The 16,858-nt window shown below is 37.1% G+C and overlaps 1 protein-coding gene across 1 annotated transcript; it reads left to right on the top strand.

The window, feature by feature from the left end:
• Positions 1-12,930: 12,930 nt before the first annotated feature.
• Positions 12,931-15,905, top strand: LOC106930536 (ras-related and estrogen-regulated growth inhibitor-like protein A). Its single transcript, XM_088006725.1, has 4 exons — positions 12,931-14,008; positions 14,089-14,142; positions 14,223-14,299; positions 14,810-15,905. Exons 1-4 carry the CDS (start codon positions 13,960-13,962, stop codon positions 15,266-15,268), a joined length of 639 nt encoding a protein of 212 aa, XP_087862851.1. The 5' UTR covers positions 12,931-13,959; the 3' UTR covers positions 15,269-15,905.
• The last annotated feature ends 953 nt before the right edge of the window (positions 15,906-16,858 follow it).

Raw genomic sequence — 16,858 nt, 5'->3', positions numbered from 1 at the left:
TAGTATCCATGGTTTACTGTTGATAAAAGGAACACTATTATGTCTGTGTGGGACTGTTTTAGATGAAATGCAGGAGATCACGATCCATTGATGGAGACGAGAGAAGTTCTCCCAAATAAGCTTGCAAAAACCACCAGTGACTAAGTTTTCTATTTTAATGCATTTTTTTTACATATTTCTAAGCAATGTTGTAACACTAGTTATTAGAAAGCTGAGTAATTAAATACTTTTGTCATCATGTAGATCATTACTATACGTTTTTGCTAAATTGTGATCAGAAATTCTGCTCAACCACACGTAAAAAGGTTGTATTCTACTTTGTTATAATTACACCAAATGATTTCCTTTACTCAGACAGTTCCTCTACCTGACAGTAAGCATTGTACACACCACTCCGATTATTGTGAGCCTGCAGCTTTAAGATGGGGAGCCCCTCCTCTTTATTTCTTCCTCTGTGGTATTATTATGTTAAATTGTTTTGTGGTCCTCAGCCCATCCACTTTCGTAAACATGCTGGTAATTTTTCATCAGTCACTCCAGTATTAAAGATTTCATAAGTTTATTTGTGTTACCATCATCATCATCATCATAATATATATTTTTATCCCATTATGTGAATATTTAATTTAATTTATGACAATAAAGTAACAGGGATCGACTTTATTTTTGTTATGTGTAGGATCTGGAGCAGGCGGCCCCTGATGTGCTTGTTTTTCTGTTCTGTGCAGTCCAAAGACAACTGGACCAGACCCGTCACACCTAGTGGCACCAAGTAATCTTGCAATAAACGTATCTTTAATTCCAGCATCATAATATTACAATGGAAATTTTTTAGAAATTTACGTTTTACATTTTACATTTGTGTGCCTTTACCACATAAAACACTTTAAGGTTCTAAATCTTTAAGTTTTTGAAAAAGATGATTCAAATAAATAAATACATATCCACTGAAGACACGTGGAAGGAAATGTAGATCCTTTCAAAAAAGACTTCCAAAAATCCAGACAGGAAGAGCCACACTACATAAACTACATTGTTGCTTTGAGTCGGTAGTACTATGTCACTGTTTCTTATCCACCAAACCATTCAACACCGTTGTAGATATGGAGAAAGCAATTGTTGCCACTGTGTTTTTCTGCAGCAGAGAAGCAGAAGTTGTGTTGTTTGCTCATCCTGTTTCTATGATTATTATTGGATCATCTGAGTGGGCACAGGATGAGACACTGCAATGGCTATGATGTAATGCAACCACATCAATTATGGGCTCTAACTGACTGAATGAAAACCAAATGTTGTGTTATGGCTGCAAAGATTTTCTGAACATTTTTTTTAAGACATGAGTAATATGTGAGGTGTGACATAGGTTTGAATAAAACTGGCAAAATAAATAAATAAATAAATATTGAGTTACACAATTATACTAATATTTTAATTAATAGGTGTTTCTTTTTTTTGACTGAAATAATGAATGCTTTAAATATTTTCTTCAGTTGCACATTTTAAATCAAAGCTGCAGATGGGAAGATGACTTTCTCTCACTTCCTAAAATCAACAGGAGCTGAAACAAAGATGAAAGCTGAAAATGAGACTGGAAAGATTTAAGAGTCAACCATGATTTACCTCAGCCTTCTCATTCTCCGACCTTTTTGTCTGGCAGGAGTCCAAAGTAAAGTAATCATCAATTGTGAACACTTCCTCACTTGAAACCATCTAAAATCCAACAGGAAAAATTAAAAAAAAAAAAATCCTAGTAGCAGAATTATTTGCTGCCTCTTCTGTTCTGCCTGCTAGGAGAGAAGAACTATCGACAAACAGAGTGACAGTTTTAACACTGGATGTGTTATTCAAACAAACTGTGACAAAGTCTTCACTTCCAGCTGAGCAGAGATGTGGAAAACCACAACAAGTATGTAAATACTGAAAGCTCAGCTGAACAGTGTTATGGGAAATGTAAATCTAATGTGTCGTGCTGTGTTTTAAAACACAAGATAACGTGTGAACCAGCTGAAAAAGCCACCTGGGTGTGCCTTTTTGGTTGTGTGCAAAGTCTGTGCATATATTGTTATGCAGAGGCTTTTCAATCTTTGTACCCACATTTCAGTCAGGCAAGAATTGATGGATTATTATTGATTAAAATACACTAAATGGGTACCAAGTCTTAAAAGAGAACATTTCTCGATGGTAAAACGTTTGTAGGGAATTCAATTTCACTGCGTCACTCCAGCCTTTATAATGCACATTTTTCCTCAGATTTGGCCTTTCACCTATGTTATCTGCTTTTCTCCTGGTCACTTCAATGTTATCAGACTTTAAGGCCTTGTCAAAAATAAACTCTTATTACGGCAGATGGTATCTCAAAGTATCAAGAGTATGAAGAATGTACCTTGTCCTGTATTATTGTACCCTCTGTTTATATTAAAGCTTCAGCTGTGAAAAAAAAAAATCTGAACCAACAGAAGCAATTTTTTTGTTAAGGTGATATGAATCTTCTTACTCAGTTAATTTTAACCTCTGGGGAGCTTTAAAATGATACATGATTAGTTATTATAAAGTATTTATTGATGTGTTATTTCATGAAAGGGATCTTAGAGTAATGATTGTCTGTCTGATAGACCCAATTAATATATCCAAATTGTTCCACCCCTTTTTTTATTTTTAACATCTCAGAACAAAGAAAAAAAACAAAAACGATTAGACTCTAGGCCATAAGACCTCTTTTCCTAAGGCCTATACATAGTCCTCAAGAAAATAGTTATTTGTTATATTGTCCTTCAAACTTTGAAGAGACTCTTAAAGTCTAATATGTTAAAAGTCCATTCCTGAATCATAAATTATTTCCCTTTCGCTCTAATAATTTGTAGAGTAAAATGCATATATGGCTTCTATTTAGGCTTCTTTGTGTATTTTTTATTTTTTTTTAGCTCAGTTAAATCTGTAAATAGTATACTTTAGCTTGGTTACAAAATTATGCAATAATTTATCCTGAATTTTGAGATTACTGATTAATTTAGGAACATTAAAGGAGATGTGTTATCCATATATCAGATACATTCCTTGTGATTGTTTCATACATATTTGAGAAATCTTTGAATCTCCCGTGGCAGCCACTCAGGGCTGCCTAAACATTTGTTCCCACAAAGCACTGCCTATTTACACAAAGCTCCTCCTTGGAGCTGCAGTCTTTAAGCTGACAGCTCAACCAGACCATTAACAGCAGCAATTAACAAAGTCCTGGTGGAACTATGCATCTGCTGAGGTGTCAAATTACAAAGTCAAATTTCTTGTAAGTCATGTTTGAAATATCTGTAAAAACAACTGAAGGCAGGATAATTACTTTGTTGTCCCACGCTTACAACCCACACCTACAAATTTATGGATGTTTAATATTAGAGAAGTTGCTAATTTAACTAAGTGCCTAATTTGTGTGTGCTGAAAATAAGACAAAAAGCTGCTTTGAAAAAGTGAACAAGATTCTGTGGTGACTCTTGTTTTGTTGAGTTCACAATGGCTTTTGGCGTAAAAAGTCAAACACTGAAGTCTTAGCAGTTTTTGTTAGTCACGTGTACTTTGAGGGCTTCAGATTAGCTCTAACAACACTAGTCTGATTGGAACGTGGATATACGTGATTGTGTGCGAGCGAGTGTGCGCGTCAGTGTGCTTACATACAGTAAACGTGAAGGGACGTGAGTCAGGTGGAGGGAGGAGACGGCTCGGACCGATGCCAAGAATGTATGAATGACTAGCCCTCCGCAGCATTGTTCTGCCCTCTGCAACAGCTGTTATTTATAGGATCTGGGAAAGGGTGGATGGTAAAATAGAGGGCCAGCCCATCTGCTGGAAGACACTGGGAAAATTTAAGGCATTGAGGAATGAGTGGGAGTACAAACAACACTGAACTTTGACGTTTCCTGTTTAAACTTTTGAAGAAAGAATTACAAGCACTACCTGTTATTCTGCTGGGTTTTCCCCGAAGAAATTCTAAACTGTAGCTTTCCTTTTTTTTTTAATTTTCTTTTTACAATGAACCATTATTCTAGATGTATTTTTAGGCAGTGTAGAGAAAGCTTGATCCGAACAAAAATGGATATTGTATTATAGGCTTTTTTTTTCCCCTCTCTATTTAGTACAAATGTATTACAGCTTTATTTTCAGAGCACAATTTTTTTAATGCATATTTGCAAGAAACCACAAGAGACAAGGCAATCAATTGAGAGCAAATGATCGTCAAACCAAATTCATTTAAAAATGTATAACTGTCTGGAAGATGAGTGCACTTTAGTACTTAAGGCTTCAGTTATTCAAATATATTTCTTTGAAACATGACTCCAAGTTATTGGCAGAAAATCTACCTAGAAGTAGTTATGGGTTTTCTTAGAGCCACAGACCCAAGTGATTATAAATCCACTGTACGTCAGCTTGTGTCTATAGTAGGTAAGAGGTACTATAAAGGATTTGGACTCAATTTGTAAAACTACTGGATCAAGAATGTTATTTTGCTGCTGTCCTTTCATCAGACAGAAATTCCTTCTGATGAAACAGGTATACGCCTTAATGCCAATGGTAATTCCTTTATTCTCCTTTAGTCCTGTGGATCATCCTGTTGGGTGTGGATCCATTTCAGCTGTTATGATATATCTCTCCTGAGGCCGACTTCCCAGTGTGTAATATCATGGCTAAGAAAAAAGGTTGACCTATGACTTTGCACTAAACAACTCAAGTAAAGTCAAGTTTATTTGTATAGCACATTTCACAAAGTGTTTCACATGATAAAAACATAACACAATAACCGACACTGAGAAAAGCAACTGCTACTAATCAACTGCAGCTTTTACCAAGTGGGGTTTTATCCTTGATTTAAAACAACTCAGTATTTCTGCATTTTTGCAGCTTTCTGGAAGTTGTTTTTTTCCAGATTTATAGTGAATAAAAATGGATTTCTGTTCCTCCATATTTGGTTCTGACTCTGAGGGTGCAGGGTGTTCTTGACCTGTTTTGTTTTACACTACTCCACGACTATTAGCCTTGCTTAATTACATTTTGTGAACTCTTTTCTTACACTCTTGGTCTGGACTCTGGACAGTTTATTTAAATTTCGCTCTTTGCTGAGCACAGACCCCCTCCTCTCTTCTTTTAGCTTGGACCCAGAGCTGTCTCCTTCAAACCAATGTCCTGTCAGTTTGGCTCCAGGTAGTGTAATGCTCAGCCAATGAGCTGCTGCTGAGTGGAGCTGGAATTTCACCCGGAGGGGAGCAGCCTCTGCAGAGGATGGCATCGACTGTATTGAAAGCATATATCTTTTTTTTTTTGTAGAAAATTCCCATCATTTCTTTCCTGCAGTGTCAGATGTTTTTCAGAAATCCTTCATGCAGAAACACATTTTTACATGGCAGACACTGCTCTCATGAACTCCATGCGCTGTAGATGGATAATAGTCAAAGCATATTCTGGCATTTGATAATTGCATCTGTTTTCTATTAGTGTCCCTACATTCGTATAATATGCAAAATAAAAACCTAAACTCAGAAGATCTGATCATACGTATTTAGCGCTGTAGTCAATTTTCTCTCATTTTCTTCAGAGTGCACCTCAAACCTTGGTTTTTTCTATAAACTTACTGGAGGTCGTCAGGACATCTACATACTGTATTAAAAGGAGAGTCAAACAACCCTCTGCTTGGAGTTGGGAAAATGTCACCAGGCACCTTTTGTGATTGTGTTGCGTCTAAATATAGACTTCTGCTGTCTGTTCTACATTTTGAACCATTTCATGCCGCTGTGCCGCTCTCTATTTTTACACTAGCATCAATGGAGAGGGCAACGTGCTCTTTCAAAATAGAGTAACATTATCTGCACTGCTGGAGAGAGGGTTTCAAGTGTGGGACATGTAAAGCAGTGAGGTCCAGTTTCTTCTTGGGTAAATAAAGCAAATGTGCATGCTTCCCTGTGGAACTGCGCTTAAATAAATAGCACTCTGTTCCCCTTACTTTAGTCAAAGTTTTGTAGCAAATCATGTTTGTTTCAGTGGGGGGGGAAAAAAAAGTTCTCACAAGAACACGTCTCATAATATCTTATTGTACAACAGCCAAAGTTTCGTCATGGGGAAGTACAAACACTTCTGAAAACCAGCAAAGCCAGTTGTGCTGCATTCACATAAAGGAAAGAAGAATTACCGTCAGCTAACTGAGGATAGCATTAAAATACAACTAAAAAAAGTTTAAAGTTACAAGCCATTTGAGATGGAAACGATACCAGGACCTGGGGGAACTTTCCTGGCGACATTTAGTTAAAACTTACATTTTTCTATCTCTATTCTGTCATCTGTATACATAATGAAGTGACTGAAAAAAAAATAAAACAGTATGTCCGACCAGAACATCACAAGGCAACATTGCATTGCTTTTGATATTTTTATTCCCATTTCATGCAAAACAGAACAAATGTCTCTGATATGTCTCCTAAAAAAAGTCCAAAAGCACAGAGTTATTGTTGCAGGATAAACAAAGACACTTGCAAAACAAAACGAGGACAAACAGATCAGAACAATACATGTTGGAGTTAGCCAAAGAACTTATCAGAAGAATTGTTTCACCTTGTGGACTTGTTTCCCCTCCACCCTCGAATTGCTTTCTTTTGTCCTGACAAACGCAGTCCATACTCCTCTCCACATAGCTGCTTTTTTGAGTTTATGGTGACAATTTGCACAGAATCTAGGCTGCTACAAAGTCTGTAATTAAAACTATACTTGTGATGTTCTTATGGAGTTTGTATGACCAAAGTATTCCATAAAAACACATGATTTCAGAACTATGTGAGTCCAGACTAATCCAGTGAAAGCATCTGTTGCCTCCAGACTCATCAGGGAAGGTTGTTCTGAACAAGATAATAGGAAGACTGTTAAATTGTCACTTTGTGTAATCTATTATTCTAATGTGTTTTAATTCCTCAGAAACACAAGTTGAATTGTGTACAACATTAAACATTTTGTGAAACCAAATGTGTTTCTGATCATTTATGTATGATGTAAAGTAGTTAATGTACAAAATATGTTGTGTTCTCCATTAACTCTCACTGCTAGAAATGCATAAATATATTCTCATTCGATAGAGGCTTGGGTGAATCCTGCAGTAAACCAAAAGGTGATTCCAAGAACACAAAACAAACACAAAAAATGTCTGTTCTAACAAAAACAAAAGCATTCGTCTTAGTTCTGCCTCTGGTGCTCTCTAGTATTTTGTTCTGAAATGTGTCCTTAAAATGTTCTCCCTTATTCTTCCAAAACGTTTAAATCCAAAATTACATGAAGTACTAGAACGTACAATTATCCTGCAAAATCCCCAAACTCCAGACAGAGTTTGGGGATTAAACATTTAATGAAAGGTACTCAGAGGGATATTTTGCTTAATGTCTGATGTAGAAACACAGATTTGCTTCTTACCTTTGCATTTATGTAGGAATGAAAAAAAAAAAAAAAAAACTACTCATTTTCCTGTCTACCTACACACTCGGGAACCAAGCAGAAAAAAAAAATCCATCCAAAACTTTGTATTTTGCTGATATTGAGCTCAGGGAGTAGAACGGTTGGATTATATGGTTCAAGATCCTCAGTTCAAAAACATCTGGTAACATTTTACCACCGTTTCCTGAGCTGAAGGGCAGAGGGCTAAGGGCAAAAAATCTCTGCATGGAAAACTTTTGTAACATGTCCCTTTTTTTAAGCGTGCGTCACACAAGGCAGTAATTTCTGTAATTAAAGCCTTCTTTTGTCAGTGCGACTTCAACTGGCAACTTACACAGAAATGCACTCATAAATAAGGACTTGAGGGTAAAAGCAAAGCTTCATTTAAGATGGGTGGGGTAATCTGCGCGGCGGGATTTGACAGCCACTTATAAGATAGAGAATTCATGATTGTATATTATATGCACGGCCTGTGAGTATGAAGCGCCAGGCAATGCAGACTATTACAGGCCTCTTTTTCTTCACTCAGCACATTTTATCACTCGTTTTACACAGGGATGCATTTACGTTGGTGACATTTGGATTGTCAGCGTTTGGCATGTGGTGGGCTGAGAATTCACACTGAAGGGCTGACTAATTGGGCACCGCATCCAAGAATCTCACTGGAAACAAAACGGAGTTAAGATCATTTTAGACTACCGCAGATATTATCCACTTTTCTTTTGTAAGTCTGCAGTGTACAACACATAAGATGGAAGTGATCTGTCGTGCAGAAATGGTCGTCTTTTATTGCTCTTTTTGTTTTAACGCAACAATTGTCTTTGAATCCGAAAGTACAACGCAGTGCCAGGAGTGCAAGTTCAGACATAAAAGCATGTTGACTTTAGAACAGTCTCCCCGGCCTCCGTCTTAATTTGCGTACGTTAAATTCATGCAAATGAAGGAGGAATTGCCCTGTGAGTGTACCGTCTGGTTTTTACCAGGCTACCAAACAATGAGAGTTAAAGAGTTTTGGCTGTAGTTTTGCTCTGTGTGTGGTATGCAGCAGGATTTAAAGTTGTAAGAGGTTATAAATGTAGAAGCAGAGGTTGTTTATTCTCTCTTTGAGCTCAGATTGTGACATATTTTTCCCCTGCAGCTCAGCTGAACGACTCGCTGAATAAGATGTTTGCGAATAGGGTTGTCTGTAAGTGTCTTTTCTTTATTTTTGTGGAAGGTTTTGTTTTGGTGACATTAGACACAGTCATATTTTAACTAATACATCTACTGTCTACGAATTACTGCGTAAGCTTCAGGGCTCAAGGCTCTGCTGTGATTTATTTAAAAGTAAAATACATTCCTGAATATTTATTGCGTCTGGCTTTTAATGGAATGCTTTCCCCGACACATACCCATTTGCATTTCTGTTTTTAGCCAGGTATTCAAATGTGTTTTTAACACATTCGACACATAGGATTAACTCAAAACATAATTTCTTTGGAAACGCTAAGAATGCAGGACTATATCAAGGAGGACCTGGTCTCGAATTCCATACATGGAGTTTGCATGTTCTCCCAGTTCATGTGTGTGACTCGTCTGTGTAGTTAATTGATCTCTGTAGTGTGAGTGTGTGATCTGTGTTGTCCTGCAATGGTCTAGCAAACCCGTCCAGAGTGTATCCCGCCTCTCGCCTGATGACCGCTGGATATAGGCACGAGCCCCCATCACGACCCTGCAGGGACATGCATTTTTAGATAATGGATAGATGGATATTGGTTACTTGGTTTGGTTATTTCCCCAACAATTCCTGTGAGTATAGTGGCAGTTTTGGATATAGACTTTCTGCCCAGGAGACGCCAGGAGGCAAAACAAAATAATTTTCCAGTTGTGCTCTAAATTAGTTTTCTCTTGCTGGAAGAAATTATAGAAAATACTTCTGTGTGATTCTCAGTTTATCATTTAGTAGTAGGACCAATGTCTTACATATGGTTACACATGGTGAGACTTCAGCTGATTTCCACACTGAACAGAGATTCTGTAAAAATTAATTCAAAACTTTTGAGCTACGGACTCCATATATAAATGTAAAAATGCTATCCCCACCAGAAAGGACTAAAAACCCCAGTAAATAGATGATTCCATTATGCACTGAATTATTCTGATTACATATGTTTTAAAACGTCTTGTTTTAAAATTTCAACTCCACTGGTTTTGTAAAGAGATTTTTTCAGATCCATCCAGAAGAACAAATATGAGGTCAATATGTTTTGGTTTATAATGTTCATATTATATATATAAATATGTAATAACTGCCTCAGAGGAATATTTGCTGATTTGTTTTCTAATCAAATGCTAATGCTATTTGTGTGTCCATCCAGCCAACTGATGTGAAAAGCAACACAGTGTACAATGCATTGTAAAAGTATACAAACCCCTTGATGTTTTTTCACATTGTCATTTTTTTGGCTCACAAACTTTCATCTATTGTAACAGGCTTTTAAAAGAATATTATTTTGTCATAGATTAAAACAAAAAAGAGCATTATTATGAGATTAAATAAATAAATAAAAGAAAATCTCACATCAATTTTAGCTTGAATAAAAATCTAAGATGTTGAGTGCATGTTAGGTCAAATACCTGCCTTGAAATATCATAATAATACACCTAATTAAATATGTTTTTCAAGAGTATTGTAATGAGAGCAGCCACTTTCAAAAAAAATCTTCCAAAAGCAGATATATGAAGAAGCCTTTGTCCATAACAGTCACATCTGAGCACATTTTCTGACACGAGCAGGAGATGGAGGAGATGTTACGTAAAACTCTGACAAGCTTTCAAAGTCCATTACAAGCCACTTACGGGGTTATTTATACTATGAAATATTTAGGCAGCACTTTTTCTCCCAAGCACATTCTCAACTGTAAACCCCACTTTGAGGTACAGTAGATTGACAAAGTCTGATGTTTCATGACAGGAAGCTGGACGAGATGTCCAGAGAAGGGCTCATTAAGTCATGTTTTAGATACTGAAAAAACAAACAAAAGCTCTACAGCAACCACTCCAGTTTGAGTTTGCTTTTAATAAGCGGCAAAATCTGATTGTAGCACAAGAAGATGTAAATGACCGTTTAATAGCCACTCTGTGTTTTCCTTACTTTCTCTGCTGAACCCACTTTGTGTTCTTTCCTCGCCAACTCCGGAGGGACAGAGGAGGAATTGTTTCAGTCTGTGAATTGAAGGTATTCTGGTCTTTTCACTCTCATCCTGTGATTCTGACAGCACGGGTCTGAAAGTTTCCTTCCTCTCTAGGAAATGACACGCTAATGGCGCACTCTTGCCTCTTCTGTGGTCTTCAGTCACAGCTGTCTAATGAGAGCATCAGTGTGTAAGTGGCTGCTAATGACGGATGCCTTCAGTTTTGTCAACTGGCAAAAGCATTTTGAGGAAAAACACACTTTTGTTACAGATTGAAAAGACTGTGCGATTCCACAGGGCTAAAATTTCAGTTTTGCATAACAATTAGAAGATATAAATACATTTCACCTCAGTTAACCCACTTTGGTGTAGAATCTAGAGAACAAATAGACACATCATTGTTAAAAGGAAGTCTTAAGACTTCCCATTTGCAGTTTGCCACGTGTTCTGTAGATCACACATGCGCCTTCTTTAAGAACGTTTGTTAAAAAATGTGTTCTGATTAGAGGAGATTATTATTTTAGTCTGCTGTCCCAAAAAATGCAGTTCAAATCATCCTACTGTTGAGATGCATTTATTCGATAGGAGAAGGGAAAGAGTCGACAGGGAGATAATAGGGCTCAATACTTGACAATCCTGGGATAAAATCTACTGTAGGCTGCAAAACTTGAGACTGAGGTAAAGACTCATCTTTTAGCAGACCAGAGATTCTGACAATACAACCAGAGCCATAAGGGATTGGCTTTGATAAAATCTGGTCCGAAATCAAATCTGTGGCAAGACATGTGACACTGTGCATCCAGTCCAAACGGCTATTTGGTAAGGAAAAGTTAGCCAAAAATATCAGTTATGCGCAAAAAGCTGGTTGGGACATTTCCTGCAAGACGTATTGTAATTGCATTGGAAATTCTTGCAAAGTTTTAATTCATACTGAATACACACTTTCCACATTTTTACTTTGAAGACCGCACACAATTTCCCCCTCAACTTTACAATTATTCACTGCTCTGTGCTGGTCTATCACAAACAATCTTGAAAAAAATACACTGACGTTTATGGTTGGCACATGACAAAATGTAAGACACTATTCATGAAACTGGTTTATTTGCTATTTTAAAGACATTTTCAGGACTCAGCACAATTTGTGTGGGTTTTTCCTGTGTCATGGATCATGAAGCTTTCTTGGAGTTATTCCAGTGGCACAATATGTGCCTTTGCTTCACATGATATTTTCATATATTTCGTCAAGCAGTAGTAGAATATTTTTTTTTATTCACCCATGAAACAGGTGGTTTTTGATTTCATAAGGGTGAGTTTATTGTAACTTCAGCGGTTATAGGATTGCTCTGTGACTCTAAGTTGCCAGGTTTTTAAAAAAAAAAAAAACATGAGTTTTAATTGAAAACTAACATCAGTTCTACTCACTGATTGAGCAGGAAATTGAACTAGAATAAAATAAAAATAAAATAAAAAAGAATTTGATGTCTTTTAGTCAATATGTGGCCCAAAAGTAATATATCCCTTCAGTTCATGGGAAGTTTAGGTCTGATTGACATTTTCTGCAGCAGCTTCTATCCCCATATCACGTTGCGTTTTTGTTTAACTGTATTTTTAAAATGAGCACTTTTGCACATCTCGAATGAATGAAGCGTCACCTCGGTTCATTTTTATCCCTCTCTTTTTTTAAGCTTCAGATTTCAAATAGAATTGCAGATCAAGGGTTAATTTAAATAAGGAACAGCATCCGGTGGCATTCACTGGGAGGATAACTTTCCATTTCTTTTCTTATCACTCCTCCAGAAATAGAGGAAAGGCAAATTATCATGAGCATAAAGTGAGTGTAAGTTAAGTCTGTAAGAAGATTTATTTGCACGAGCACACACTGGCAAACCAGCTTCCTGTTAAAGAGCTTTGGATGAAAAAAACCTTGTTGATGTTATAATACATAATGACTGTACCAAGCAATTTTCCAGCAGTGCTTTTCCCCTGCTTCATAGAAAAACTGAGTTCTACTTAGATTTTTTGCAATGACCCAACATAGTACTTTTCATCTTTATTTTCTTTAGATTACTTTTACACTTGTACACCTTAAAGAGAAAAGTTTCCCTATTATTCCAGGTGCAGTAACATATTTTCACATCTTTCCCATTATGACGAGTGACTTACGAGAAACAGCTGCCTGTAAAATCGTATCTAAGGAAAACATTCTAGACAAGTAATCCGAAGCTCCTTGGTATTATGTGGCATTATAAAAAACTAAATATGTAAAGATAATTTAGTTTGATTTGTAGGCGGCCTAACTACAAACTGTCCCAGCCAATTATACGAGGGCCTTTTCCTATTCAGCCAATCAATGTCCGAAGTCTGTAGATCTAGCTAACCAAAGGAAAATAAACAAAAACTGAAAAAGTCTCTATGGCAGGGGATTTATTAAACTACACCTCCCCCTTGTGGCAGCTCTGAGTAGAACAGTATTGTGCCCGCTCAGAGCGTAGAAATCTGCGAAGAATTTTATAAAAACAGTGAATAAAATAATGAATTTCACAAACTATAATACAATTCACTATTTGTGCTAAAAAAAAACACATAGCAATTTGACTACAACATTTTCTATCAACTCTCTTCTGTCATTTCCTCTATTTAGGTATCACAAACACTTTATTGACAAAGGTAGTCCCTCCTCCAGATTATTGAATCTAGATGTTCCACAGCGGGTTAATAAAATCAAGCACATAATCATGCTAATTAGTTCTGAAAGCAGATCAGCAAGCAATACAGTGTTAGATACAAGCAGAAAGCTGATGACTAGTCAGATTAATCAGAGAATTCAAAAATGCACACTTGTCTTAATTTGATTGATCACCAGATTTCGTGATTTTTATTTTTATTTTTTTTCACGAGCAACTTAAACTGTAGCAACAACTGCAGCCTCAGTTTGGATTCTGAATTCATTCACTGGGTAACTAATGTACCTGTTGGGGGACAAAGGGTGACTCTTTAAATTAGATATCACTTTTTATATTTGCCCTTTAGAGAGAAACCTATAAGAGTTTAGTAGGGCTGCACCTCCTCAGTACAGTAGGAGCATTAGCACCACACACTGACTCTCTATTTAATTTGATTTCTTCCCCCCCACACGCGCTGCCTCTTCAGCACGTGACATAGAAATCATTAAATTATAGCAGAGGTCTGACTGTTGTTGTTTTGTCCGCCTGCTAGCCCCGCCCACCTGTCCCTCTCTTATAACAGCTGCCTTCAGACGGCTGCGGGGACACAGCAGCAGACCTGGTCCTCATCCACACATGGACATCTAGCAAGTTTCCCACCCACAATGGAAGCCAATATTGTTGTTATGGGGACAGAAAGTGTCGGGAAATCAGGTAAAACACGTTTTCTACCACTGAAGACTAACCCTTCTGGAATTGCGTTTGAATATTAAGGTGGTTATTTTCTTCCTCAGCAATGACTGTGCGCCTGTTGACTCGGAGATTTATAGGCGAATATGGAGACATCGGTAAGTTTCCACTCTGCTCCCTTAACCCTGATGCCGTTTTAATGAATTAACTCTGACACAAATTTCTTTTCATTTTTCAGAATCCATCTACAGTCAGAGTTTTATAGTTGATGGCAGGGAGGTCACTCTGAATATCTGGGACTCACCTTACTCTCAGGTATATGTACTGTCTAGATCTCATAAATCTTGTAAGATGCTGCCTTATTGATGTTTTACATGCAGTAGATGATGGGTGACCTGGTTCACTGTCCAGGGTGCCACACCCTGAGGGGGTGCCCACATACAAAAAAAATCTGAGGATCTGTCTGTTTGTTTTGGACACCATCTGTATTCTGTACAATGTATGGACTGCAGAAAATGAGAAGAAAAAATCTGGACTGTATTTGATCATCTACAATTTGAATTTAAATGTTTACACTAATCAAACCTTAACTGGGTATTCTACATAGAAGAAAACGTGTTTTAGACAGCTCCAGACTTGTGAATACTTTACTTAATAGTGTGACAAGCCAAAAAAAAAAAAGACCATTTTGAACTCTGGTTTTGGCATTAAGAGCACAAGATGAATGGGAAAAGTTCAATTGGCCTATATGGGGGTAGTGGTGTTCATGCAAGACCTCCTCCGATCTTAAGCAAAAACCAGGTGGGAAAAAAAAAAAAATAAATATGCGGCAATTTTATTAAATGTCTTATTTTGCAGGATTTGTCTGTGGAAACCTCAGATTTCCATAAGAAGATCCAATGGGCAGATGGCTTCGTCCTGGTCTACAGCATCTGTGACAGAGCCAGCTTTAACGCCATCAGCAGGCTGGTTCAGAAGATCAAATCCACCAGAGACTGCTTTAGCAGGGATAAAGTCCCCATAGTGATAGTGGGCAACAAAAAGGACCTGCACCACAGACGGACAGTGTTGAGTGAGGAGGGCCGGATGCTGGCCCTCAGCATGGACTGCCTCTTCTGTGAAGTCTCGGCCGCAGAGAACTACCACAGCGTCGTCTCTGTGTTTAATGGCCTCGTGGACAGGATGAAGGATGCCAAGCTCGCCACAAAGAGACCTCTGAGGTTTAAGGGCATAGTCAAAAGCATGTCTGCTGTGTTTGCCAGAAGAAGGACAGATTCACTTTGAGAGAAAAATGAAGGGAGAAGAAGAGGCTGGAAATTGTGTGCATTTTACCAAATGGGGGAAGAAAAATAATAGTACCAAATGACTCTGAATTTGGAAAAGCCATCAAACTTCAGAAAATGTGAGCTAAAACACACTTGTTGCAGATGTTTCCTGGACCTCGATATAACCAAGAAAATGGCTTTCATCTTTCTGGACTGTAAAAAAAAAAAAATAACTATTTTGTGCAGGATATTTAAACTTTATTTATCGGTGTTATATAAAAAAGTGCACACTGGACGTAGATGTCTTCATGTAAACATAAAAGTGTATTCAAATTCTTCCAGTATGGTTGATGCTTATACCAAAGAAATTGTCTTAAAAGACCCATTTCAAGCATGCTGTCAGTTAAAACTAAAAACTGCCTAACTCCATGCATTCACTTTTTGTCCATTGTAATAAACAACACATAGCCTTTAACACAACATAAGTTATCAAAGCTGTGAAAATCAGTTTGGTCAAAGTCTAATATTTGTTGCATAGAGGAAGGAGTGCAGCTTCCAGAAAAATAATGGAGTGTGTTTCTATTTTTAATATTTTTTCCATTTCCTTGAATGTGAACCGTTATTGTTTACAGCTGGAAATAAAGAATGAACCTATATTTCATTTGTCTTCCATGTTGAATTCCTACACCACTTTTCTTGCTAATAAGAATTTGCAGGATCTAACATCTAGCAAAAGAGACTACAGCAATCACATTTGGTAAATATGTAATTATATTCGTTCATGGGACAACAGTGAAGACATGACACTTTCATGCAATTTTAAGTTGTCACTGTAAAGCTTGTGTAACAGTTTAAATTTGCCGTCCTCTCAAAATAACTTGTGTGATACACCATGAAATGTTCCAAATCCACATATATATGGAGATATAGGCGTAACTTTTCAAATTCCTCTCATTATTTCTCATGTAGCACATGGTTTTCACAGTCTAACATAGAAGTAAGCCCAAAAAACATAGAATAGGAGAAAATTTACCTAAAGTATGATTTTGGATGTTGTGGGGAACCTCAACTACCATTAAAAAAAAAAGAACATGCAAATCGTAAGGAGGAGTCAGACCAAAAGCTCCATACTGCATCAGTTTGGTCTGCATTGCTGTCGTAGGATGTAATTAAAAATGGCCACACGAAATATTGACACTTTGGGCACAATTTGGGCATTTTCACAAAGGGTTGCACTAATTTTGTTGCCAGCGGTTTAGATATTGATGGCACTGTGTTGAATTATGTTAAGAGGACAGGAAGTTTGCGCTCTTATGCAAGCTCTATTGACTACTTTACATTGTATCAAAGTTTCTTATCTTCAATGTTATTCCAAGAAAAGATATATAAAACTAAAGAAAAACAAAATGTGAAGGGGGTAATCACTCTTTTGAGATATTATAGGTTAGACATTTGGCCACAATAACAAGAAGTGTACTTGGCTTGTTAAAGTGAAATTTTAAAACCTAATTATGTTCTACTGACTATCAAACATATATTGGTAGGATTATTCTAAGGTCTGCCAGTGGAGCTGATGCGTCGGACAGAGTGAGTGGAATACTGAAATGAG

The sequence above is a fragment of the Poecilia mexicana genome, unplaced genomic scaffold (genome assembly GCF_051168715.1).
Source record: "Poecilia mexicana isolate PSO_F unplaced genomic scaffold, ASM5116871v1 scaffold_6, whole genome shotgun sequence".
In the NCBI taxonomy this organism is placed as follows: domain Eukaryota; kingdom Metazoa; phylum Chordata; class Actinopteri; order Cyprinodontiformes; family Poeciliidae; genus Poecilia; species Poecilia mexicana.
The sequence above is the reverse complement of the archived record's forward strand: the minus strand, read 5'-3'. Positions and strand labels throughout refer to the sequence as shown.

What these genes read in the sequence shown, in the direction of transcription:
- LOC106930536 (XM_088006725.1), top strand. Translation starts at nt 13,960, where the DNA reads ATGGAAGCCAATATTGTTGTTATGGGGACAGAAAGTGTCGGGAAATCA. An exon ending in AGAAAGTGTCGGGAAATCAG is followed by an intron (nt 14,009 to 14,088) that starts GTAAAACACGTT and finishes TTTCTTCCTCAG; the next exon opens with CAATGACTGTGCGCCTGTTG. An exon ending in GGGACTCACCTTACTCTCAG is followed by an intron (nt 14,300 to 14,809) that starts GTATATGTACTG and finishes AAAAAATAAATA; the next exon opens with TGCGGCAATTTTATTAAATG.